General features: G+C 48.0%; 1 protein-coding gene across 1 annotated transcript in view; it reads left to right on the top strand.

Annotated features, from left to right (window-relative positions):
* The window catches only part of LOC123020788 (CUB and sushi domain-containing protein 2-like), a 429441-nt gene that overhangs the window by 360926 nt on the left and 43930 nt on the right, over window positions 1-24585 (top strand). The window contains exons 39-45 of the mRNA XM_044424965.1: window positions 71-259; window positions 9230-9415; window positions 10744-10938; window positions 16954-17127; window positions 17779-17952; window positions 21598-21771; window positions 23743-23931. Coding sequence (XP_044280900.1) covers window positions 71-259; window positions 9230-9415; window positions 10744-10938; window positions 16954-17127; window positions 17779-17952; window positions 21598-21771; window positions 23743-23931 — 1281 coding nt within the window. The remainder of the gene's footprint in view (window positions 1-70; window positions 260-9229; window positions 9416-10743; window positions 10939-16953; window positions 17128-17778; window positions 17953-21597; window positions 21772-23742; window positions 23932-24585) is intronic.

Raw genomic sequence — 24585 nt, 5'->3', positions numbered from 1 at the left:
TCACAAGTTGTGTATGTAGTGACATGGCTTTCAGCATGTGCCTTTGTGTTTCCCTCCCACTTGTCTCTAGCCGCTTACTGCAGCCTCCCTCGGCCGCCTCTCCATGGCTCCATCCTCAGCCACACCGGCCTACAGCCAGGAAGCACCATTCATTTCAGTTGCGATGCCGGCTTCCGCCTGGTTGGCCACAGCTTTGCAACATGTTCGAGGCACCCGCAGGGTTACTTCCACTGGAGCGAAGCCATTCCTCTGTGTCAAGGTGTGCATTCATGCAACAGGTCCCATGACTTCTTTTAGCTTGGATCTCTGCAGATGTCTTGGAGGAGCCAATCAGGTGTTGCACGGACAGAGGTTTGACTAAGTGTATCCAGATACGTGTGTTGTCCACATCTCTTGTTCTCAGAGTTTCAGTGCAAATAGAATGCATTTTCCCTTCCTATATACTATTTTTAGTTGCATCTTTAATATCCTGGTCTTACCCACCTGGTGGTATTCCAGCCAGGTAACTGAGGATGACCAGGTGTGTAAGACCAGAATATGAAGCAATGCTGCGGCTCTGAAAGATGCCAGGCTCTTTACTGGGGCCTGCTTTCTGCCACAATGGAACTTACAAAGTGATCCAGTGGACCAGCAGGTCCCCTTCTGAGCCTATAGAAATCGCCATGATCTTGGAAAAAGAAACTGAGACCAAAACACCCCCCACCCCCTCACAGCCACATGCAGAAAGCTTCACAGCAGCTGAGCTTGCGACACTCCCCTGGAAGACCTTGGGGAGGAGGGAAAAGTGAGGGATGGGAGCAAGGCAGAAAAGAGGGCAGAAACTATAGAATCTGAAAATTTCTCTGTGTGGCTCCCCACCCACAACAAGGCAGATCAGGTAAATCAACTCAGAACTCACCTTCCTGTAAGTGGAAAGAAAAGGCGGGGCAACAGGAGGAGGTGTTTTCTTCTCCGTCTCCCTCGTACCCTGCATGGTACCTGCTCTCTGGAAAAGCCTTCCATTGCTCCGTGTTCTTCAGGTCAGTAACATTCTTCTAAAAAGCAGTGGGGGAATTTGAAGTTATGCTTTTCAAGGTTATGCCACCTCAGATGCTACCACTTAAAGTGAAACGTAAAACAAATATGGAGCTTTCTCTGCAGATGAAGCCCTCTGAAGGAGACCAAAATATCTTCCAATCTCGTCCATAGAATATTTCTGAATTTGTCCTCATACAAAATCTCAGCGTAATTTCAAGGGAAGCCTGAAAGCATGAGTAGCGGTTTGACAAAAGCCCTTTAGAACACAAGAGCATAAGAAAAGTCATGCCGGGTCAGGCCACGGGGCCGTCCCGTCTAGCCCTCTGGACACACACTGGCAAAACCAGCTGCCCACGGGGTCCCTCCAGCAGGACGGCTGCAAGACCTCCTGCCCAGCTCCTCAGCAACTGGGTATGCAGGCAGGCTGCCTCTGGGAAAGGAGGAAGCATATGGCTAGCAAGCCTAGTAGCCAGAGATAGCCTCCTCCTCCATGAATCTGTTCACCCCCTTTTAAGGCCATCCAGACTGGTGGCCTTCACTACTTCCCAAGCAGCAGATCCATAGTTTAACTATATGCTGTGTGAAGAAGCAGTGCCTTTTGTCTGTCCCAAGCCTCCCCCCAGCCAGCTTGTCTACTTTCTCCATTCCATGTATTAATTTAAACACCTCAATCATAGAAACATAGAAAACAGAGCGAGTCAGAAGGGGTCTCCTGGGTCATCTAGTCTGACCTCCGGCACCAGCCAGCTCTGCTCACGACATGCCCACCATGTGGATGTGATGCACTGCTGACTCATGTTTAGCCTGCAGTCAACCAGCACCCCGAGGTCCCTTTCACAAGTGCTGCTCTCCAGCCACTTGTCCCCTAACCTGTACTTATGACACCCATTCCCATGCCCCAAGTGCAAGACCTTGCACTTATCCACATCAAACGCCATCCTGTTGTCTCCTGCCCACTTCCATAGTCTGTCCAGATCCTTTTGGATCTGGAGTACCTGCTCCTCAGTTGTGGCCACTGCTCCAGTTTTAGTATCGTCTGCGAATTTGATCAGCAGACTGTTCACCCCTTCTTCCATGTCGTTAATGAAAAGATTAAACAGGATCGGCCCCATGACAGAGCCCTGGGGGACCCCGCTTGTCACTGACCGCCATCCCGATGATTCCCCACTAATGGTTACCTTCTGCTTTCAGTCAGTCAACCATGCCCTAATCCACCGGACAGTGCTTTGGTGTATCCCAAAACTCCTCAGTTTCTCCACCAGGATATCATAGGGCACTTTGTCAAAGGCCTTGCTGAAATCCAGGTATACCACATCCACTGCATCCCCTCCATCCAGCCACCTCGAAACCTTGTCATAGAATTCCACAAGGTTTGTCTGGCAGGACCTGTTTTTGCGGAAACCGTGTTGTGTGGCTGTCAGCCTCCCTTCCCTATCTAGCATTGCTAGATCTCTCTCTATTATGAGCCTTTCCATTGTTTTTCCTACAATGGATGCAAGGCTAACAGGTCCATAATTCCCCATGTCCCTTCTACTACCCTTTTTGAAAATTGGGACCACTGATGCCACCCTGCAGTCCTCTGGAACTTCACCCGTTCTCCACGAGGCCTCAAAAATGGAGACCAGTGGGTGTGAGAGAACCCCTGCCAACTCTCTAAGTACTCTAGAGGGCCTGGCACCTTTGTAATGTCCAATGCCCTGAGGAGCCCTGAGGACTTCAAGGGGGGTGACTCAAATCTGTGCCCCTAAGTCCCCAGCCTCATCTAATCTCCTATGTGGATATCCCCCGTCCTGCTTTGGAGAGAACACAGAGGCAAAATAGTCATTTAGCATCTGTGCCTGTTCCCTCATATCAGTCACTGGATCTCCTTCCTCCTTATTTAGTGGTCCCACCACTTGTCTCCCCTTCCTCTTCCTATTTACATGCTGAAAGAAGCCCTTTTTGTTGCTCTCGATATTCTTGGCAAGTCTCAGCTCGTAATCAGCCTTAGCCTTGTGAATAATCCTTCTGCAACGGGCCTCCTCCTCCCAGTACACCCTTTTGTCTATTTTCCCCAGTACCCATTTCCTACGGAGGTTCCTCTTTCCTCTAATCCCTCTAACCACCTCCTTTCGCATCCATGGCGGCACTCTCCTCCACCTCCCCACCTCACTAACTAGTGGTATCGTCAAGGCTTGCACCTCCAAACCTCCCTTTTGAGTGCCATCCACCCCTCCTCAACTCACTTACCTTCCAGTATCCTATCCCAGGAGACTTTCCCCAGTTTGGCCTTCAGTTGGCCAAGGTTGGCCCTCTTGAAGTCCCAGCTTCTAGTGCTCAACCTTCTACCTGTCCGCAGTCCCCTGATCTCAAAGCAAAGGATGGAGTGATCACTCATATCCAGAACTCCCCTAATCTGTACTTCATCTATCAGCTCCTCCCTATTGGTCAAGACCAAGTCAAGGATGTTTCCCCCCCTCGTCGCCTCTCGGATCCTCTGTGTGAAAAACGCTCCCTCAATAGCTTCTAGGAAGCAACGTGACCTGGCTGTCACTGCCAAGTGAGTCTCCCAAGTAATATCCGGGATACTGAAATCTCCCATAATTACAGTGTTTCTCCCCTGAGATATCCTTAGAATCTGGCCTGTCAGGACATCATCCAGGGTCTCAAGCTGACCTGGAGGGCGATAACATACCCCCACTGTCAGGTCTCTTTCAAAACCCCTAAATTTCACCCAGACTGCCTCCACCAAATCCCCATATGTGCTGCATTCTATCTCACTGCATCCTATCCCTTCCCTGACGTATAAAGCCACGCCCCCACCCCTCTTTCCCTTCCTGTCCTTTCTAAAAAGGTGATACCCTTCTATGTTCACATTCCAGACTTGCCTTTCATCCCACCAAGTTTCTGTGATTCCCACCAGGTCATACCCTCCTATTCCCAGGAGAGCTTCAGGCTCTTCCTGCTTGTTACCCATGCTCCTAGCATTGGTGTACATGCACCTCAGCTCCTTCCCACCGCTTCCTTTCCTTGGAGTTCCCAGCCTCCTCCTTCCTCCCATCCTCCCTAATACCTGGCCCCTCTCTGTAGGAGTCCTGTCAGTCCCTGCAGTATCTCTAAAACCCTGCTCCCAGAGCCCTGATCCTCCCCCCACACTTGTCCAGTGCAGACACATTTCTGGGGGGCCTGAACGCCCCCCCCCCCGGCTCAGTTTAAAGTCTTCCAGACGGAGCTCGCTGGAGCATCTCCAAAGGGCCTTTTTCCCCATCCTCGTGAGGTGTAACCCGTCCCTCGCTTGCCTTTTTCTAAGCTAACAGTCCCAGTTGTTGTAGCCATGCATCATACAAAAAGCTACAGGACTTCAGATGTTTAATCAGCTGTTTCTGACGAAACATCCACCAGTCATCTGAGCACAGCCTGGCTGCAGGAGCTTTGCTAATAGTGCTTTCTCCTCGTTGAAAGAAGAGAGGCCAGTATCTAACAGAAGCAGGATCAAAGCAGCTCATTTGAGCAGGCTGGCAGGATCCGGTGCCACTGCCCAGCCAGCAGGAGGATGGGTTACTATAGCAACCCTAACTCTCATCCCAGGGGGAGTGACAGGTTAAAACCCACTGGTGCAAGTGCATCCTTACCTGTGAAAGCAGGAATTAATTATCAGCGCCTTCCAAAATGAAGAGCTGGCTGATTTTCAGCTGCCGGGACCCAAGGCAGCCAAGCGATAATGTGTGGCAATTATCATGCTGCCTTCCCCAGGGAGCAGACTTGCCCCCAATGGGAGTGCTCTGTCGAATCATGCCGGCTCTTGAGAGCCTTTAGAAAGAACGTTTAAATATCAAGTGGTGCTGCAGGTCGTTTTTACGAGGAAGTGAAGTTCCAGTAGAGCCTCCTGAAATGCAAGCAAGGATGAGAAGGGAGATGGCCTGGGTTTTTTTTTTTTTTTTTTTTTTCCTTCATGGATACTTAGGGGTGTAGAGGTTTTGTAAAATCCATTCCATCTCCTGTTGCAGATTTCCGGGCCCTTTCCATTTTGTCACCTGCTCAGGGATGATATCAGATTCTGCACAGACATTTCACCGGGCCACGCCCTCCAGCATCTCCACGGGTGCCGGAACGGCCAGTGGAGGTGGCAGCACTGTTGAGTTCTGTTGCTTAGGCAACCCTTCTAGATTCGTCTGGATTGTGCCATCCTTTGCCAGCTCAGCTATGACACGCACTTCACCACTGTTAGACGACAGAGTCATAGCTGACAAGGCCTGCCTTAGAAGGAAGGCAGTGCAAGGTCTGCTTCAGCAGGCACGGGGGACGGGGGGGTCTGAAGGACCGAGCGGTGTGGGGCCCCTGCCCTGCCCTGCGCCCCCAAAGCTAGTCTGTGGCATTCAGCTGTGCCAGATGACACGGTCCCATTGCTCCCACAGACCCAAGTGTCTGCTGCCAGGAGAAGGGGAGAAAGGAGCCAGCTTTTCCTCTGTGCAGGCAGTGAGGTGTTGTGCCATCCTGTGTAGCAACATCCCATTCCTGCCAGGTAATTTCCAGTTTGAAGGCTGCTCACCGGCTGTTGCGCGCTGGCCTGGGATGATCGTTTGTGTGTTTGTTTATAACAAAAATGCACGGCTAAGAGAAGTGCGGTGCACAGCTGAGAGTTGTTTAAGGGCTTCAGCTGCTGCCATTGGCCATGGTGGCTGGGGATGATGGGAGTTGTGGTCCAATGCACCAGCAGAGTGCTCTGTTGGATAAGGCTTCCAGCCTTGCAGAATTCAACAGATTCAGAATTTTGACACTGGGTGGGGTAGAGAAAGGAGTAAAGGGAGTGGTGACCCTCCTTTTCCTGGCTCACTGGTAGGGTGACCCCTGTTCTTATGAAGCAGGTAAAGGGGGAAGGGAAGGAATGCACCTCAGACTCTAAACTGACTAGACTCTAAGGGGTGGCAGGAGATGGGGAAGAGGGTCATAGGGCAACATGAGCATTTAGTTTGGCTGGGGGCTAACTTGGCTTTTCCCCGCAGTTTGCCCACCCCAAATAGCAGCAGAGGCCCCAGCAAGAATAGTAAAGCATCGGGAATCAACCAGCCCACTCATTTCCAAGAGACCTTGCGTTAAACCAGTAGCAACTGTGTCAAATATCAGTCTCTGGAACGGCAGAATCCCTTTTAAAGGCCCATGTTTCTGTTTTTACCTATAATTTTATTCTGTTCCCACATCAGTCTTGCACTTTAAAAATGCTTCTCAAAATGCATACTCAAATATATATTTTCTCTCAAAGTAGATATTTAAACATGATGTAGCTGAAGAAAAACATCTAAGATCTCTCTCATTCCAGATGATAAATTCATGCATTCAGAACTGAAAGAATAAAAGCACAATTTTTGAAAAATGCCCCCCTTCCAATTCCCATCGATCCAAGTTCAGATTAGGAAAAAAGAGGAGGAAAGAGAAGTACAAGGAGGAATAATTGTATTTATTTATTTAGAAAGCTTCTATGCTGCCCCATTCGCCGAAGCCTCAAGTTTCATTTTGCCTGAACTGTTTGGTTAAGCCTATGCTTGCTCTGAATGGGCCAAGGGGAGCTCCAGGCCACTAGCCAGCCCTTCTCGCCGCCCCAAACGCAGCCCTCCTGCAGGGATCACCAGGGGAAGAAGGGCTGGTGGCCACCGCCTCTTCCTTCAGGCCCCTCATGATCCTACACATCCGTGCTCACAGTGGCACGTGCTAATCCCGGAAGCACACGGAGCGAGCCATCTGCTGCTCCCTGCCTCAACTGCTGTCCTAAGTAATAAGGAGAACTTGACGACTCTGATTTGGAGAATTCTCAGGCGCCGCCTTGATCATTCCAGACCTTTGGCCTAGTTCAGGCTTGATTTTGTTTGCACATCACCGCTGATTAAAAGCTGTCGTTCCAGTAGCTTTCTCCCTGCTGAAGGTGGTAAGCTCTTTTTTGCAAATGAATGTTGACTCAACCATCCCCTCAAATAGCCCATGTGCTTTTTGTCCTCTCCGTCACTCCTGCAGAGCAATGCTCTCAGTTGGGTACCATGGAGCAGCTGGTGATTTTGCTGCCACACTGGAAAATGCCCAGATTTTTCTGTTCCATGGAATGCCTGTAAATAAAAGTGCCCATCATACAATAGCATCAACTGCTAAGGATGCCAAATTTTTCAACCACAATGTCATTTTGATGCAGAAGAGCACAAGTGCCACCTCCATCTTGTTTGATGGACCATTTGCTGAATCCAAGAACTTGCAACGGACACCATTTCTGTCTGGCCAATTGTGCAAAGAGGGAGATGGATGGAAGTCAAGGGCCTTTGTCAGTGGCTTAACGAGCTCTTTGGTGAACTGCAGCTGCTCAGGCCAGACCTGCATTAGGACTAGCTGGACTCTGTATTAACATAGGATTAATAGAAACTCTCCAACTGGAGGATGTTATGGGCTGACAGAAGCAAGATGCCAGGTGTTAAAGGGTGGTTAATTAAATTGTGGGCTATCGTAGTCATGGAGCAGATAACCAATTATATTATGCCGGGAACAACCAGCGCTTTTGCAGTTGCATTCAGTCCTGCTGGTGACTTCACTGTGCTCATTTGGTGGGGAAAAGAACAAGTTAAGCAATCGGGTTTTCAGAACACCATGGCAACAGTTGAAATAACGTTTGGGCTAATGTCACACTTACAGGGGAGGAGGAAACCTTATTATAATCTACTGAAAACTTTCAGTTAGCTCATTTCATTTTGTATTGTAATGATAAAATGTTGAAAACAAGTAGACTCAAACTAGGCTAGGAGTAGATTTTACTTTACACAGATATCTGCAGAAGTCAGAAAGAAAGTAAGAGCATTACACCTAGAGAAGCTTGGTGGCGGGGTGGGGGGGCACAAGGACCCCCCCCCACACACACACACACACACTTGAGCAAATTGTCATCATTCTTTTCCAAGCCACATTCAGGTCTGCTTCCAGGGTTCTATTTTGTGATCTCCCATCATTGACTCATGAATGGACCTAGCAGATGAGCTTGTCTGCATTGATTCTCCACCGCCGCTGCCACCACCACCACCAATCTTGGCCACAGATGCAACCTGTGGATTCAGGTTCAGAACTAGAACCAAAAGTTCTCCTAAGTGGAAGATGTGTCCCTTACAGGCTAGTGCAACCCTGTGTAGAGCAGAGCTTATGCACTTATCTCCAGGCCAAGAGAGCCTCCCCCATCGCCTCTTGCATTTCGGGTTCAAGCACTGACCTCTTGCAATGGACTTGGTCTTTGGGATGCTGAATTGCAAAGCCAAGCCTGCTGCAGTGGACTGAAATGCAGCCCACTGCCAGCCAAGCCCTGCCATGCCCCGGGCTCGCTCCTTGATCTGTTTGGACCAGGCATGGTTCCCCAGGAGCATCACAGGCTGCACGGTTGTCGCTGCTGGGTAGCTTGCCCAGATGCAGTGCAGCACATGAGCCCGCTCAGGCTCACACATAAAGGCCCAGGGGCTTGGAGAGAGGAGATTTTAAAAGATGGCAAACAGTTTGGGGCACTGGGTGAGCTGCATATCAGGGCCTCCAGATTGTTTTAATGAGATAACACCTGAAGGTTAAAGAGATTATAGAACTGGAGCCAGAAGGGGTGAGGATTTTCAAGCACCTGCTGTTCTCTTGCGAACGCTGTGTGGCATTGGTATGCATTGCAACTAGCTGTCTAGACGCCCAGCCTTGCTAGAGGATTTGCCGAACTCCTTAGTGGCTCGGATGACACGCAATTATCATCGCAAAGCCAGGATGCGACTGATGACCCTCGAGCCAGCCAGCTGGACCTGTTTGCACAGGAACATTTTTATCCCAACCACTACTTCAGTGGTTCCAATGTTTCATCACCTCCCAAGCCAATTATGCTTAGCAAGAGAGAGGGCTTTGTTACCATTATGACTGTGTGCGTGTGCGTGAGAGAGACAGAGAAATGTGGGGGGGGGGGTGCTTCAGAGGACATCAGTGAAAGAACTTTCCTGGTCTCCCAGCAGAGCAGCTACTTTCACCTTGGTGGCCAAGAGCCTTCATACAAGCTAAAAAGTATTTTTTTAAAAAAAACGTAACATTAAAAGAAACAAGGAAGGGAGTTACAGCACAGCTATACATGAGGTGGTGGTGAACTGGGGACAGGGAGATTCCAGTCCACCATGGATCAAACCAAGCAGAGAAGCGAGGACTCAATATAAGGTGGAAACAATAATGCATCTCGTGATTTCCTTACCAGCTATTTCCTGTGGAGTTCCCAGAGCTCCCAAGAACGGCTTTGTTTTTGGCAAAGAGTATACGGTGGGAACCAAAGCAGTCTATCAATGCAAGGAAGGCTTCCACCTCCAAAGCCAGGATGACTCCAGTTCAGAATGCCTGCCTAACGGGCAGTGGAGCAACAACAACAGCCCTCTTCCATGTGTGGGTAAGTCTAGACCAGCTCTGGTCACTTCTATCCCATCTGTTTTAATAAGTGACCAGAATCAGAACATGAGTCAACTGGACTGGAAGTCCATCTAGTTTGGTTCCTGGCCAGACTGAATCCTCCAGGAAGATTGGAAGCAAGCCTAGGAGGCAGAGCCCTTTCCCTAAAAATGTATCCCCATCATCTGGCATTCTGGTGTACACCACCCCAGAATGTGGAGATCCCATTGGTGGCTGTGTTCATGGGCCATCTCCACCGATAGCCCTGGCTTGCCCACTGATTGTCCCTGGATGAGGGATGCGCCTCTTTGTCAACTGGAGAGCCAACTTCCATTTCAGAGCTGTGTTCAGGGTCTGCCTTCCGCTGGTGGTCAATGATGAAGGAGAACGGGATGGGGCAAAATGCCATAAAGCCAACATCTATAACTACTAGTATTTTAGCCTCGAGAGAAGAGCAGGGAGGGAGGCTCTTCAGAGGCTAGGAGATCACCAGACATTGGTGATATACTGAAAGGGGGAAGATAAAATCCTCAGAAAGCAGGATTTTACCCCGATGTCTGAAACTCTGCACCACTGTTCTAGAGGTCCATTTCCACTGGATATGGAAATTCCCTTTAGCTATCACACCTGCATTTTCCAGGTTGCTTGAATGAGTTGAGATTAAATGCCATGGGATCCATCACTCTAGGATGTGGAGACTTCCTCTTGTGCTCAGCCAAGTCCTGGAAAGTGAGCCGAGCTGATGGCTCCTCTGCTTGTACAACTACTGAACTTCTTCCTCATCACTTGCAGCAGCACAAAGGCTGCTGTATGTGACATGGCAGAGGGACGTGGCTTGCATATTGGTGGTATAGGCGCGATTCCTGGCAAGCATCGCCGGGCCACTGGGCTCACTCACCAGGCTGATGACCAGGACAACGCAGACCAGGGTCCAGGGGGCTAAGGCCAGAGGATTGGATGGATTCCCATCACCAAAACAGATTCCTCCACATTCTTAGCTTAGACTGCATCACGTCGTTTGGTTGAGGGCATAGCGTTCCAATTACAAAGTCCTGCCTGGGGTTACCTGCAAGGATGCTGTTCTGTGGCCAAAGCAGAAGGTCACTTTGCAGCAGCCCGGGGTGCCCAGGTGGATCAACGGCAGGGCTGAAGGACAGTGACCAGTGCAACCATATTGCTTCCTTCTGAGCTTCACTGTGTTCTTTGCCTAGCCATCCAGACGAACTGCTGGGGCGGGTGACCTTTCTCTTTCACCAGAGGAGCTGTGCTGATGTTCTTACAGATAACATGCTGTTCTTATTTTCTTCTCTTCATATGGCTGGTGTTCAGCGGTCAGCTGCCCTGACATCAGTGGCATTGCCGTGGAGCATGGGAGATGGAGGCTGATCTATGAGACCCAGTATCAGTACAACGCCCAGCTTATGTTAATCTGTGACCCTGGCTACTACTACATAGGACACCGGGTCATCCGTTGCCAGGCCAGTGGGAAGTGGAGCATAGGAGAGCCTGTGCCGACCTGCAGAAGTAAGCTGACTGCCAAGTGGTGCTGCTGGAAGGTCAAATATGGCCAACATTTGTGTGTGTGCACGCCAGGGAAAATAGATGAATCAAGGTGGTGGTGGTGGTGGTGGTGATTGCTGCTGCAAAGCATATGCACTGTGGAGACCAAGGACAGCCCTGTCCCAATGCCATTAACAGATAGCAAAATATGGTCTGGTGGGAGGGGACATCTCAGGAGGAAATGGCAGTGGAGATACATCAACAGCTGCTAACCCTTCCGGAGATTAGCGGCTGTTTCCACAGGGGGAAGGGGGAAGTGCTGGTTCATGCTGCCATGTTTCTGACTTATGGTGATCCCATGAATGAAAGCCCCCCGCCGCCGCCCCCAAATATTCTGCCCTTGACAGCCCTGCTCAGCTCTTGTAAACTCAAGGCTGTAGCTTCCGTCATGGAGCCAATCCATCGCATAGTTGGGCTCTCTCCCCGCACCCCCACGTCACTTTGACTTTCCCTAGCATGCTCGCCTTCTCCATTGAGTCTTGCCTAAGGGGTGTACCACTCTCTGAAGTACCCCCTCGGCGCATTCTCCCTGAAATAACAGAAGTCCCTATTTAGGGAGCTGGGTTAAAGCGAAAAAAGGCAGAAGGGTACGTCCCGCTCTTGAGGCTCGTCTGCCCTGCACCCATTCTGCTGTTTCTAGATGGGCATCTTCCTTTCTTCTGGCTACATCTGCCAAACCAGCCTCAAACTCTCCAGAGCTTTGATATGGACCTTAGGTGGTATGGGATTTGGTTATTTAATGCGGGATGACTAGCCTTATAAAGTAAACTGAACATATGTTTCCAAACACAAAGTGGAAACACTTATGGAAGAAAAATGTTATGTTTTAAAATCAGAGTGGATACATAAATACTCATAGAAATGCAACACAAGCACAACATATGAGCAAAGGGTAATACAATAGCCAGGGATCAACACATCTCACCTGCCTATCTAGATTGTGTCCCTACTTTATCCAGGACTCTTATCCAAAAAAACATCAGAACATCAGATCTCTTGCGTCAGAGATCTGGCACTCTCTTGAACAGTGCTCCCGTTCCTGCAGCCCTGATTCTTTCTTCTAGGACTCTGGGTTTCTTTCCTTCTTTATTTGAATCTCTGATTTTCTATTCTCTACCTTTAAAAAAATCATACAATTAAAGGTACTCACTCTCAAAATCCAATGAATGAGGAAGGTAGTTTCTTGTGTATTTGCCCTGTATTCTTTTTCCTAAGGTCTTACCTTGATCTTGAGTTGTTTGCTTTATTCCTCCTCCTTCTGCAAAGATTCTGCTCATATATCTAACCAAACTTTTCACTTGAGCCTTCTGCTAAACCTTTTGCTTTCCAAGCAGACACTCTGCTCAGCTGGTTCCAAGCAGACACTTGGGTTCATCTAATCCAATTACAGCTTCCTTCCCCTTCTTTCTTCCCCAACCTTCTGTGAGACTTCCTGCCAAACACATAATCCCTTCTTCTGTTGAGTCTGCTGCAAACTTTTGGCTTCCTAAACCAACAGTCTGTCTCTAATCCCGCCTAATATCTAACTAAGCTTTTGACCTCTTGGCTCAAACTGACACACACACACACACGCTCAGGAAGGCTTTAACCCCCTAATATCCAAACCCCAAAGTATGTATAAAAAATGGAAGGCGGTTGTGTTCCATTGTGCTCTCTAAAAGCGAAATCATGGTCACAAGTTCATATGAACATTAGTTCAAATTCTGGACCGAAAGATGCAATTTTTAATCAATGCCACATATGCAAGACAGGTTCTTGCTAGCAGCAGAACCTTTTTCCCAGGGGAAGGGAAGAGAAAATGCTGGGAAATCTGACTCATTTTTGCTGAGCAGACTTCCCACCCAGTTCCAACCCATGCATCTTCCTACCTGAGGATCAGACATGGACCAAGCCATACTTTTTCCTGTGAACTGCCATCTAAGATAGCCCACAGTCTGCACATTTTGTTTTCGAATGCTAAGGATTTTTGCAAAAACACCCTATTTATGCAAATATATACAATTGGCACAAAGCAGCACTCCAAAGCCCACATTCATTTATTTTTATTTATTTTTTATTTATTAAAACATTTTTATGCCACCCCATTCGCCGAAGCCTTGGGGCGGCTTACAACAATAAATTAAAACATCATAAATAACATTTTAAAATATATGCATTAAAATAAAATACAATTATACAATATAAAATAAGCCACCCTGGCCGGATAAAATTCAATATTATCATTATTTAAAATGTTGCTTAAATAAAAAGGTCTTCACCTGGCGCCGAAAAACAAATAACAATGGCGCCAGGCGGACGTCTCTGGGGAGCGCATTCGATAACTTAGGCACCACCGCTGAGAGAGCCCTCCTCCGAGTAACCACCCTCCTAACTTCTTTCACGGAGGGCTCCCGGAGAAGGGCCTCCCCCGCTGATCTCAGGGGGCGGCTGGGCATATATGGATGCAAGCGCTCCTTCAGGTAACCAGGACCCAAGCCGTTTAGGGCTTTATAGGTCATCACCAACACCTTGAATTGGGCCCGGACTTCAGTGGGAAGCCAGTGAAGCTGTCGGAGGACTGGAGTCATGTGAACATAACGTCCAGTCCCCGTCAGCAGCCTGGCAGGTCTATTTTGAACCAACTGAAGTATCCGGACCGTCTTCAAGGGTAGCCCCACGTAGAGTGCGTTACAGAAGTCAAGTCGGGAAGTCACCAGCGCATGTGTCACTGTCGCCAGGCAGTCGTGCTCCAGGTAGGGGCGCAGCTGATGGATCATTGTTCAGTGGCAACCCTTTACAACATGCAGCTAATAGGACTCTTCTCTTCCCACACATCCATTCCATGCTTTGCAAGTGTTTGTGCATTCTTGATGCATTAGCACAAAATAAACAAAGATATCTTAACTGTAGGGCACAGAATAATCAAGTCAAGCTGCGACAACCCAGATTCAGGGTGGACATCAGGAAAAGCTTCCTCACTGTCAGAGCTATATGGCAGTTGAACCAGCTGCCCAGAATGGTGGTGGGCTCTCCCACACTAGAGACATTCAAAGTGAAACCAGATGGTCATCTGAGTGGGATGGTGTAAACCGGTGTCCTGCAACAGCAGGGGTTGGACTCGATGGCCTTCTTGGCCCCTTCCAGCTCTACTATTGTATGATTCTATGACTCTATGGTTTAAGAAAGTGGAAGAAGAAAGGAATATGCTGAGCATGGTAAACTCATTTATATTATGTCATCATCATGACTGCAGGAATAAAATGGAGTTTGTATATGTTGCTAAATGCATCCTTTGCAGAAAAAGATAAAATAACTTAATGTGAAAATGATGCAATGAATATCTGGTGAGGAGGAGGGAGGGAGGGAGGGAGGGAGGGAGTTGTTTGTAATATTTGGACATTACAAGTTTGTTTCATTTATACCTTGTGTGAGTCACCTTGCATCTCAGCATCTGCACATTGACAGAATCAGATTTTGTGCAAATACATTCATGCCCATTTGTGCTAATGAGTATTTGCACAAATTCCCCAAAATATGCAAGCCACCTCAAAATGAGCATTTTCACGCTTTTGCCTATGGGGGAAATGTTAATGTTTTTAATTATTCCTAATTATCTCTGACTAGATTGGCATAAAGCAACAGACAGTTAAAGAGGAGTTCACAGATCCACAAATCTATGCAATTTGGGAAAAGCAGTCCACTGTGAAATCTGCAAGTCAGATTTTTAGACATTCAAACGCATTTGAGTTGTTGCAGGTTTCACATAAGCATCCTCATGTTGTGATCACCTGCATCAGCCCTGGGCATGCCTACCGTGTTCCGGTTCAGAAGCTGGTCTTGCTTGTCACTGCCCTCCGCAGCCCTCTTTTCATGTTTATTTAAAAGTGAAGGCTGTCTGGGTGAAGGACCTTTGACTTGGGCTACAGCTGCATCCCTGGCTGCTTATTTCCCTGTATGCCATGCTAGGAGCAATGCTGGCTGTGGTGGGGGGAGGACCCACTCTTCCCCCAGTAATGCCTCTGCAAAGCTGCTATGTCCTTGGCTAGTACCGTTCCCAGGGAGGTATTCTGGGAGGATGTGGTGTCCTCTTCACCATGACCAACAGTGTCATCTCCGTTTCTGGTAGTGGCCAAAGGCTTAAAACTGTTGACCAAACAGCTCATTCCTTAGCATCTTTCGTAATACTTTTCCTTCCATATTTCTTTTTTCCTTTCTTCCCCTTTTCCACACCTCACATTTTTTTCAGAGGAAAGTTGTGTCAAGAACATTTTCTCAAATCTTCACATGCTGCTTATTTAGCTTCTGGTTCATAGGTCACCTTCAACAGTGAGATCATGTGGAATATCTGTTGATCTCATGGCTTGAAGATGATCTTGGAACCAGAAGATGAAGCCAGTAGAAAATCCACACCAATCCAATCCATACCATCAGGAAAATGCTCACGATCACTATCGGATATGCTCTGAGAATGGGCTTTAGTTCAGCAGCAGAGGCGCTGCTTGCCATGCACAAATTCTCATGTTCAGTCCCCAGCACCTCCAAGCAGGGCTAGAATTTCCTCCCCTCCCCTTCCTGGCCTACATCCTCATTATTCAGGCAAGGAAACCTCCTGGTCAGAGAAGCTCCATGACTGGAAAGTGTCACTGGGCTTTCCCACCCATCTGGGAGTCTTCAAAATAACCTCCACTTGGAAGAGTTTCAGTGTTTACTTAGCTTTGTGCAAGCACTAGTTTCTGCCTAGCACATGGAAAAAAACACAACTATAAGTGAACAAGCACTCTCTGGGCATGTACAAAGTCCCACCTTGTGTTCCAAGCCATAGAAAAACTTTGGAGAGAAATAACAAGGCTGGCAAATCCTTATTGAGCATTCGGTAACCACTGGAAGCCTGGGTGATGTTGCTAAAAAAATTTGCTTCCTTGCTTATTTATTATTAAACTTATATTCTGCAACCAATAGCCCCATAGGACTAGGTAGATATGTAGGACTCAAGTTGCTCTGATGCTCTCGAGCCTTTTCCCCAGCAGCTACTGCTGTTTATGTGCATCTGATCTTCCAGGAGCTTCTCCCATGCATTTTTCTTGGATCCACAAGAACAGGTGGATAGGATTCTGTGCTGCAGCTCTGTGGGAGGACAGGCAAACCACAGAGTTGTGGTAGGAATGTGGAAATTTACTTTCTTGTAAATCTCTTGTAAGTTTTCGTTTTCAAGAGTGTGAGTTGCTAGACACATGGGCTGCAAGCATTTGGCTTCCAGTGGGTGGGCAATGCCCTGACAAATTAATCCCTGGAAGCCAGAGGAATGGCTGCATGTTACAATCCGTGCATCTTCTGGCCGTGTGTGGATGAGGAGCTGCACTCAGCTTGGTGCACCACAACTTGAAGGAGTGCCTATGAACCCGCCTGAACCCTTCACTCATCCGAAGGGCTCCTGCTGCTTGGCCTACCAGCATCAGTGGTGAGGCTGGCGGGCATGAAGGAGGCGCCCTTCTCGGCAGCAGCTTGTGGGTGCGGGATTTCCTCTCCCCGTGCCACCCACCACACACGAAACGTGCTTCTGTTCAGACTTGCTTTCCAGGAGATCTCCCTGAATAGCAAAATCCCTGCTTGCTTATTGTCATTGCTTGCTAGTCTTTTGTCCCTTAACCTGGCTACTTTTTAGACATTTCTGTTTTCAAAATCAATTGTTGCTGTTTTGTAAAGATCACAAACTGCCTTGGGGCTCTCATGCAGAAGGAAGAAATGCAAATTACATGTTTTAATAAAGAATGGCATTCAGTTAACTGATGCAAGGCACCCTTGGGTGGTCACAGCTCGCCAGCAGGATGTTTTCCTCACCCGCGTCTACCAATATGGTAAAGATGTCCTGTGGAAATTTGCAGGCAGCAGGCTCTGGAGGCTGCCCGGCATCCTCCGCAGAGTTCTTGCTGTTGTCTATCCTTCCCTTCCAAGTTGTTTTGGTCTTCATGAGACATTGCAGCATGTGTCCTTCCTCTCCAGTCATCTCCTGTGGAGACCTGCCGGTGCCATCCAATGGGAATAGGATCGGGACCTTAACCACCTATGGCGCGACAGCCATTTTCTCCTGCAATACGGGGTACACACTGGTGGGCTCGCGTGTGCGAGAGTGCATGGCAAACGGCCTCTGGAGCGGACTAGAAGTGACATGTCTAGGTGAGTGTTGAAATTATGTTTCACTGGAAGCTTTCTAGCTGATGGACAGTTCTGCTCATAATGCCACTTAGATGGCACTCCTGCCGTTTGTATTTGTGAGACTTAGAATTCTGAGTTTAAGTCAAAGGAATTGATTAATCAACTAAAATCTCGGTTGATTGAGCTGGTGTGGGCCATTTTGACTCAGGTGGAAGAGAACATAGAAACACAGAAACAGAGTAAGTCAGAAGGGTCCTCCCGGGACATCTAGTCTGACCCCCGGCTCCAGCCAGTTCCACTTGTGACATGTCTACCATGTGCATGTCCGGCCTTTCCTTAATCTGTGGGTTAAGGACATCCTTTGTGGGCTTGGATTCAGCCAAGGTCTTGCACCCTGGGATAGTGGGAGACATTCCCCACCCAAACGTCCTCAGCTGTAGAGGCTTCCTAAAGCAGTTTGCAGAGGTCATATGTGTAAACGCACAGCTGAGGCCTCAAAGAACCATTGTCACAGGTGAGCAACTTGGCAGAGAACTTCAAGTGATGCCTGAGTGCGTTGCCCAGTCTATAAAGCAGGCGTCCTTAGGTTCAGGCTCAGGGGACCATATTCTCCTTTGGAGTAACCAACTGCTCTGTCTGATGTCTTCTGATCCTGGTCTGGACTCTGCCCAGCGGGCCATTGTGGTGAACCAGGCCCAATCGTCAATGGCCAGATCAACGGTGACAACTTCAACTACCGAGGCAGCGTGGTGTACCAGTGCAACCCTGGCTTCCGACTCATTGGGATGTCTGTCCGGATCTGCCAGCAAGATCACCGTTGGTCTGGAAGGACTCCTGTCTGTGTGCGTAAGTATGTTGCTACCCTTATTCTAGAGTCTAGTGCAGCCCGCAGAGCGTAACTGAGCTAGTGAACGTCTAGGTTGCAGGTTCTGTAGATGTTCAGAGGAGAAATAGGTTGTGAGCTCAGCAGAGGGATGAAAAATAACCCATTGAAAGTGCAGGGAGAGGCCCTTTGCTGTACCGATCCAGACAGAAGCCAAGCCATGCACCAGCCAAGCAGCATCTGTGGGGTGCAGGAAATCAGGAAGCAGGAAGGTGTGGGAGACATCTGCGAGATGTGTGATGCGGACAAAGGGACCTGCTCTCCTTCGTGGTCTCTGTGCAGCTCACACCTGGAGTGTGCCCATGTGCGGAGCAGCGTTTTGCAGGCTGCTAGACCTCAGCGAGCCGTTCCGCCCAGCTGCTCCGTGCCCTGTGGGAGAGGCAAAGCTCCTTTGCCGACCCATTCCGGCTGCCACTTCTTAAGGGCCTTTGCAAACCATCCCCTTGTAAGCTACTCTTTGAAAGGTGCTTTACACCTTCTTTTGTTTTTCTCTCTTTTCTTTACCATCTTTGTCCAAAGCAAAATAAAAAATGAAAAGGCGGGGCTGAATTCCTTTTAGAAGGAATGGCATGACAGACAATCCTCTCTTCTCCAGGATGGTTTCCTCCCAAGACATCCATTTACTTTTTGCCACTTTGCATTTCCCTTCATTATCACCTCGCATTACTTGACAAGACAAAGTGGGAGAAAGCAGCAGCCGTCTGTGTTTTGTCCACCTCGTAAGAGGCACTGGGGAAAGCTGGGGAAAGGCCCACCTCTGGTTCAGGCCCGGTCTACACTTTGGTCCTTTGCAGAGACTCACAGCCCAATCCCTCGTCTGTTCTGCCCCAGTTGCTCAGAAAACAAGCATGCTGCAACAGAGCCATGGGACCACGCTGAAAAAGGGTGCCACACCTGCTATCTCCTTCTGCCAAAACTGACCTCAGCACTAGTCTACACTGTCCAGAGTGCCCTAAAGGGTTAAGGGAGCGATGTATGCATGTAAAAAATAAAATAAAATAAAATGTGCATGATCAGAGCCCTAGCCGGCTTGCATGTCTCTGTAGGCTTTCTTCTCCACAGCAACAGTGTGGCGATGGCCAATGGGTGGCTTTTGCAAAGGGAGGACAATTTCATGGGGGACAAGTCCATCAGAGGGTACTAGCTATGAGGGCTTTTTGCTGCCTCCAAGGTCACAGGCAGAGCTCCTCTAAGAGGACTTCTGGACTCAGATCATGCTGGGGAATTTGCAAAAGGTACTCAGCCGTTCACTGAGTAACATGATATTGGAGCAGATCATTCTCTGGTGTGATCTAGCCAGCTCTCTGTCACTTCTTGCACTCCCCATTGGTCCAACACCAGCAAAGTCAATGTTCTTTCCTTCTGGAATCCACCAAACACATTTTTCTTTAAGCAAGATTTTTCAGAGGCTATAGTTTTATTGGTATAAACTGATTTGAAATATTTTTTCTTTTGTATTTGTATTTTTCTGCTTTTTTACTGCTCACTGCTCTGGAATAATTTTGAGTTATTGGTCAGTGCATACATTTTTTAATTTTTTTAAAATGAAGACACTTTCCAAAGGAGTCATTTAGTTTGCAAAAGAAATGCCCAGCTGGTGCTTCTGATCACAGGTCTGTCTCAGGAACACTAAAATAATGGCATAGATTTTAGAAGGGAGGGTAAAATGAAGTACCAACACAAGCACTCCTATAGTTGACCAGAGCTGCTTGCAAGTCAGTTCACTTGCTCTTTGCCCATGTGTGGCTGCACAAAAACCAAAGAGACCAAGCAAGGAGCTTAAATTGGGGGTGGTCAGCACTAAGGAACTCGGTGGGCTTGTGCTTGGTGCCTTCAGGGCACCTCAGTGAAAGGAGGCTGAGTTGGGGGTGAGGCGTTTGCGGCTTCCTTGCCCATTTTTTAAAAGGCAGAGGCATTTGTGCAAGCACAGCTGCATGTTGCTCACACATCTCTGTCTTGAAGAATGCTAATGGTGGCCTGCAATTTTAGAAATACCTGTGATTTCTCTCGCCACAGTGGGAAGGGCTGTGAGTTGGGTGCCTGTCCAGTCTGTTATTTAAATCGATGACCAGCATAAAGGCCCATGCCTGACCTTCTTAATATAGTTCTTGATCATTAAATAGAGGGCTGTTCTGTAAATAGGGCAACCAACCATTCGAGCTGTGGCATACAAGGAAGATAAAGCTGCTCGGTTCTGCCCTCAAGGCCAGCAAGGTCACAGGGCTTTCCCAGTCCAATGAGACTTTGAAGGCTCTTAAAGTTTGCAAACTGTTGCTCTGAGCAGGCAAAGGGCCCAGGGGGAATGTGACTGCACAAGACACCACTGGAAGAATGCTATGAACTGCTAAGCAATCCATTTTTCACCTGCTTTCCACCCTTTCCTCTTTACACACTTGTCCAGAGAACTAAATGCTTGCTTGCTAAATTCATCGAAGTTACTGCTTTCCAGCCTGCACCATTGTGGGGTGCTATCAGAGTTCGAGTGTGCTGGTTTCAGCAGCTCCCCATTTCTAGCACGGTTTGGGGATCAACCCACATCCCAACCTGCAGATTTTAGAGAGCCAGAAACCTGACCCTTTGGTTTTGTGGCACTTCCTTATGTTGTCAATAGAGAGAACTGATGTGTGGATTGGTTAGGAGTGCAGGATTAGACCTCAGTCATGGAACCCACTGGGTCATTAGATAAAATCCAGCCTAGCAATTATAGGGATAAACTGGGCACAAGCCAATGCAATGCAGCACATGCAATGGCTAGGTAGGCTGAGCGAGGCTGTTTGTTGACCGCAGAAGGAAGACTTGACCGACTGACTGCTTTGGATAAGTTTAGAACTAGAGGGTGGTAATCAAACTGATAGCCAAGGCATAACAGTTTATTGAACTGTGCCACAAATGTGTGAAGACCATTTTGCTCCTAAGGCAGCCATTTCACCCTTCAACTGAAGCCTGCTCATAAAAACTGGCTTTGAGCCTACATTGTGTCTTTGCTTCCCTCTTGAAATGACAAAGTGGCACGAGTCCTCTCAGGAGATGAATTATGTGGTGTAATTTACCCACCAGGGTGGCTTTGGGCCAGTCACAGACTCTCAGTCCATCCTACCTCGCAGGGTGGTTGTTGTGAAGCTAAAATTGAGAGCAGCAGGAGGAGAAAGATGTAAGCTGCTTTGACTTATTTTTTAAAAAGAAAAAGAAAAAAGTGGGATATATATCTAATACATAGATGAATACATTGCTGGTTCTCCCACCCCTCACAAAAAGAAAGTAGGGTAGAGGTTATATTTTTAAAAGGCTTATTACTTCTGTGACTCTGGTAGGTCTCATGGCTCCACAAACCTTTCCATAATATTGTGCCTTCTCAGAAAAATAGCTACAATGGGGGGGGGGGCTATTTCTGCTCAGTCCTGTTTTGTGGTGGTTATTCATACAAGCGAGCAGGGAAAGTAGGGAAATGAAGTGGGGAGGACTTGGGCAAGGGTGGGTTGAAGGGGAATCTGTCCCGTTTCGGTGCATGCTAGAGGAAGGTCACCCAAGCTTCTTGCTACCTTCCGCCAGGCAGGGAGCAGTCAGGCTGCAGGAGAGGGGTGGGTAATTTCTCGGCTTTCTCAATGCAGCCATAACCTGCGGTCACCCAGGCAACCCAGCCAATGGCCTGACGCAAGGCAACCAGTTCAACCTGAACGATGTGGCTAAGTTTGTGTGCAACACCGGGTACCGCCTGGAGGGGGCCGCCCGGTCCCAGTGCCTGGCGAACGGCCAGTGGAGTACCGCCTTGCCCATCTGCCGCAGTAAGTCTCTTCCTTTCCCACCTCCCGCTTTGCTGCTCTTGCATCAGAAGCCTGAATGTATGCGGGGGGGGGGGGGGGGCTGGGTCAGTCCTGCAGCTGGAAGCAGCATCCTCTCTTGTTCCCCTGCTCCTTGGAAAGGGATGGAACCGCTGTTACTGCCGTCACAACCAGCTTGTTCTTTTCAGAACCGTGCAGGTTTTGGAAAGACAGAAGGAGCTTTTAGCTGGGTTAAATGGAAAATGTAATGATACTGCAGGGTGATCATCATGCAGGAGATATGGAGGAAATGCATCCCAACTTTACTTTGACACATACATTTGTTGGTGATGAGAAAAAGAAGCGACAATCAGAGAACAGAAAACAGACAGAAATGCACTCCATGAGTGAGCACTTATATCGTCATCAAAAATAATAATTTTAAAGCACTGGTAGAGGCACAGCAGGTTAGTGGAAGGAAGCAGGGTCTCTTCCTTCTGCGGGTGGGAATCTTGTCTTGAGTTAAGGCTACATATTTATTTATGCCGTGCAATTTCGCATCACCTGCACTGAGCAGTGATTTGGGGTCTCAGGTAACTGGCCATGTGACCTCATCAGTCAATACACACTCATCCACTTCCCAACATATTAAAAGAAGCAGGGCCTTATCAACCATGGCCCCCTTCCTCTGGGCAAAGGAGGCAAGGGACGATGGGAATGCCAGAAAATGGAAGAGAAAAGGAAGAAATGGGCTTTGAACTGCTCTAGAATGCAGCAAAATGCTTTGAGAAGGATTCCCAATGTATTTCAACTACAAGTCTTCCACATGGCCATTAAATTAAATGACATGTGATTAAAAATAATATTCAGATAAATTGAAAGTGCAAAACAAATCCTAAGTATTTAGTATGGTTAGAAAGCATACATGATGCAATGCATAGCTATACTTTACATTACAAATGAGTGTTCATCCTTCCAGGTTTCTCAACCTTGCATACCATTAATTATATGCAAAGCATTGTTTCTGAAATATTACTTTATCTATAAGACCAATTAAAATCAGATACTTCTTTTGCATTCACTTCCTCCTCCTCCCTTCCTCTGGCAGTAATATCCTCTGAATGTTTGCAGCCCACCAGCCAGATAACCTGCAGAAACTGGGTCAAGGGCTCTTTGCTTTGCTTTATGCCAAGAGTTTGCAGATGCTTAGAAGATGGGGATGTATTCTAAATGCTTTTTTGTGTGTCAATGTAGATTCATTGGTAGATTGTATTATTCTGTTGAGATTCAATTAGTTGTTGTAGCTCTTTTTATATGATGTCTTAAAGGGTATTGGCCAAATGAAGGGTAAAAATAACAGGCAAGAAATGAATAAAAATGAAAGAGGGTAATGTGAACCAAGTTAGGGTGTGAAAGGGAATGCCAGCCTGGCCCAGGTCCCAAAGCTCCAACCGTGCTTCTGTTCTTCAGCCTCCCAGGGGTGTTTTCTCTGCTTTAGCATCTCATTCAGTTCACTTCTCGAATTCCCACCATCCTGCCCTCCCACACTTCCGGCACACCTCCCAGCTCACCTGCTGTGTCGCCTGCCTTCTGTGCCCCTGACAAATGCACACGAACCCACCTCTGAACACTCCTCCTCCTCCTCCTCCTCCTCCTCCTCCTCCTCTCCCTCTCCATCTATCCCCCTCTCTTGGAGATGAGGTGGGACCCCAATCCTGGAACAATTCCACCAGCAATGTATGTTCTTTCTACCCTTCACTTCTGTTCAGGATTGGGGCCTTCTCCCCTAGTCTATCTAAGAACTGTACATTGTTTACAGGCATTTAAAAGAAATCAAGGCTTTATGGAAAAGAAATCAAATTTTGAAAAAGGATCCCATACAGAGCTGACCCTCCTTTATCTTTCTTCAGTTTAAAAAGAAAAGCAAACCTTTCTTCCTTTGTTACACCCTCTGTTTTTATTTTTTATTTTTATTTTTCTGTGATTTGCTTGCAGTCGTAAACTGTACTGACCCTGGGCACCTGGAAAACAGCGTCCGGCAAGTGCAACCGAGCGGGCCTCACAGATTCAGCTTTGGAACCACAGTCTCTTATCAGTGCAACCATGGATATTACTTGCTGGGGACCCATGTCCTTACCTGTCAGGGGGATGGCACTTGGGATCGGCTCCTCCCAGTGTGTCATTGTAAGTGCTTTGCTTTTCATGATGGCAGGAGTGTTGAATCTTTTCTGCCGAAGGGCCAAATTCCATTTGGAGAAATGGCTGGGGGCCATGTTCCAATGGTGCAGAGGGGACAGGGCCAGAAATGCAAAACAGTGCCAGTGTGTTCCCATTGGAGGCTCTTACTGCCAACTGTGCAGCCTTAGGAGAAGCATTTCAACCTTTTAGAGCAGGGAAAGAAAGTTGCACCAAAGCCAGGAGACCCCCAAATGGTGGGGGAAGGGTGGGGCCCAGGATAGGGGCATGACCATCCAGGGACCCCCAAAGGGTCATTTTGGGACCTCAAGCAGGCCAGATCTGGGTCCTGAGATTCAGGTTCTGCACCCCTGCTTCAGAGCTGTCTTGTCTAATGGTACCAGTTTTGCAAAAGTTTCCCTGAAAAAATGACACCTCAAAGCAAAGCCAATTAACACAAAACAAAACAAAAAGACCCCCAAAAAGTTCACATCCTGTGCCAACTCACCTAAATCTTGCTCAGGACACTCAGATTTTGTTCTTAGGCATGGAGGGATTCTCCAAAGGAAGTTGGACAGCTTTTAAGTCCTTTTTTGATGTAAATAGTAGTTGAGTCTTCATCAAACTGAGCATCAAGGATAGTAAGAGCTGACGTGGTGGGAG

This window comes from Varanus komodoensis, unplaced genomic scaffold, assembly GCF_004798865.1.
Source record: "Varanus komodoensis strain SLA01 unplaced genomic scaffold, ASM479886v1 scaffold15, whole genome shotgun sequence".
In the NCBI taxonomy this organism is placed as follows: Eukaryota; Metazoa; Chordata; class Lepidosauria; order Squamata; family Varanidae; genus Varanus; species Varanus komodoensis.
Note: the sequence above shows the minus strand (reverse complement) of the source record. Positions and strands in the feature narration are given on the sequence as shown.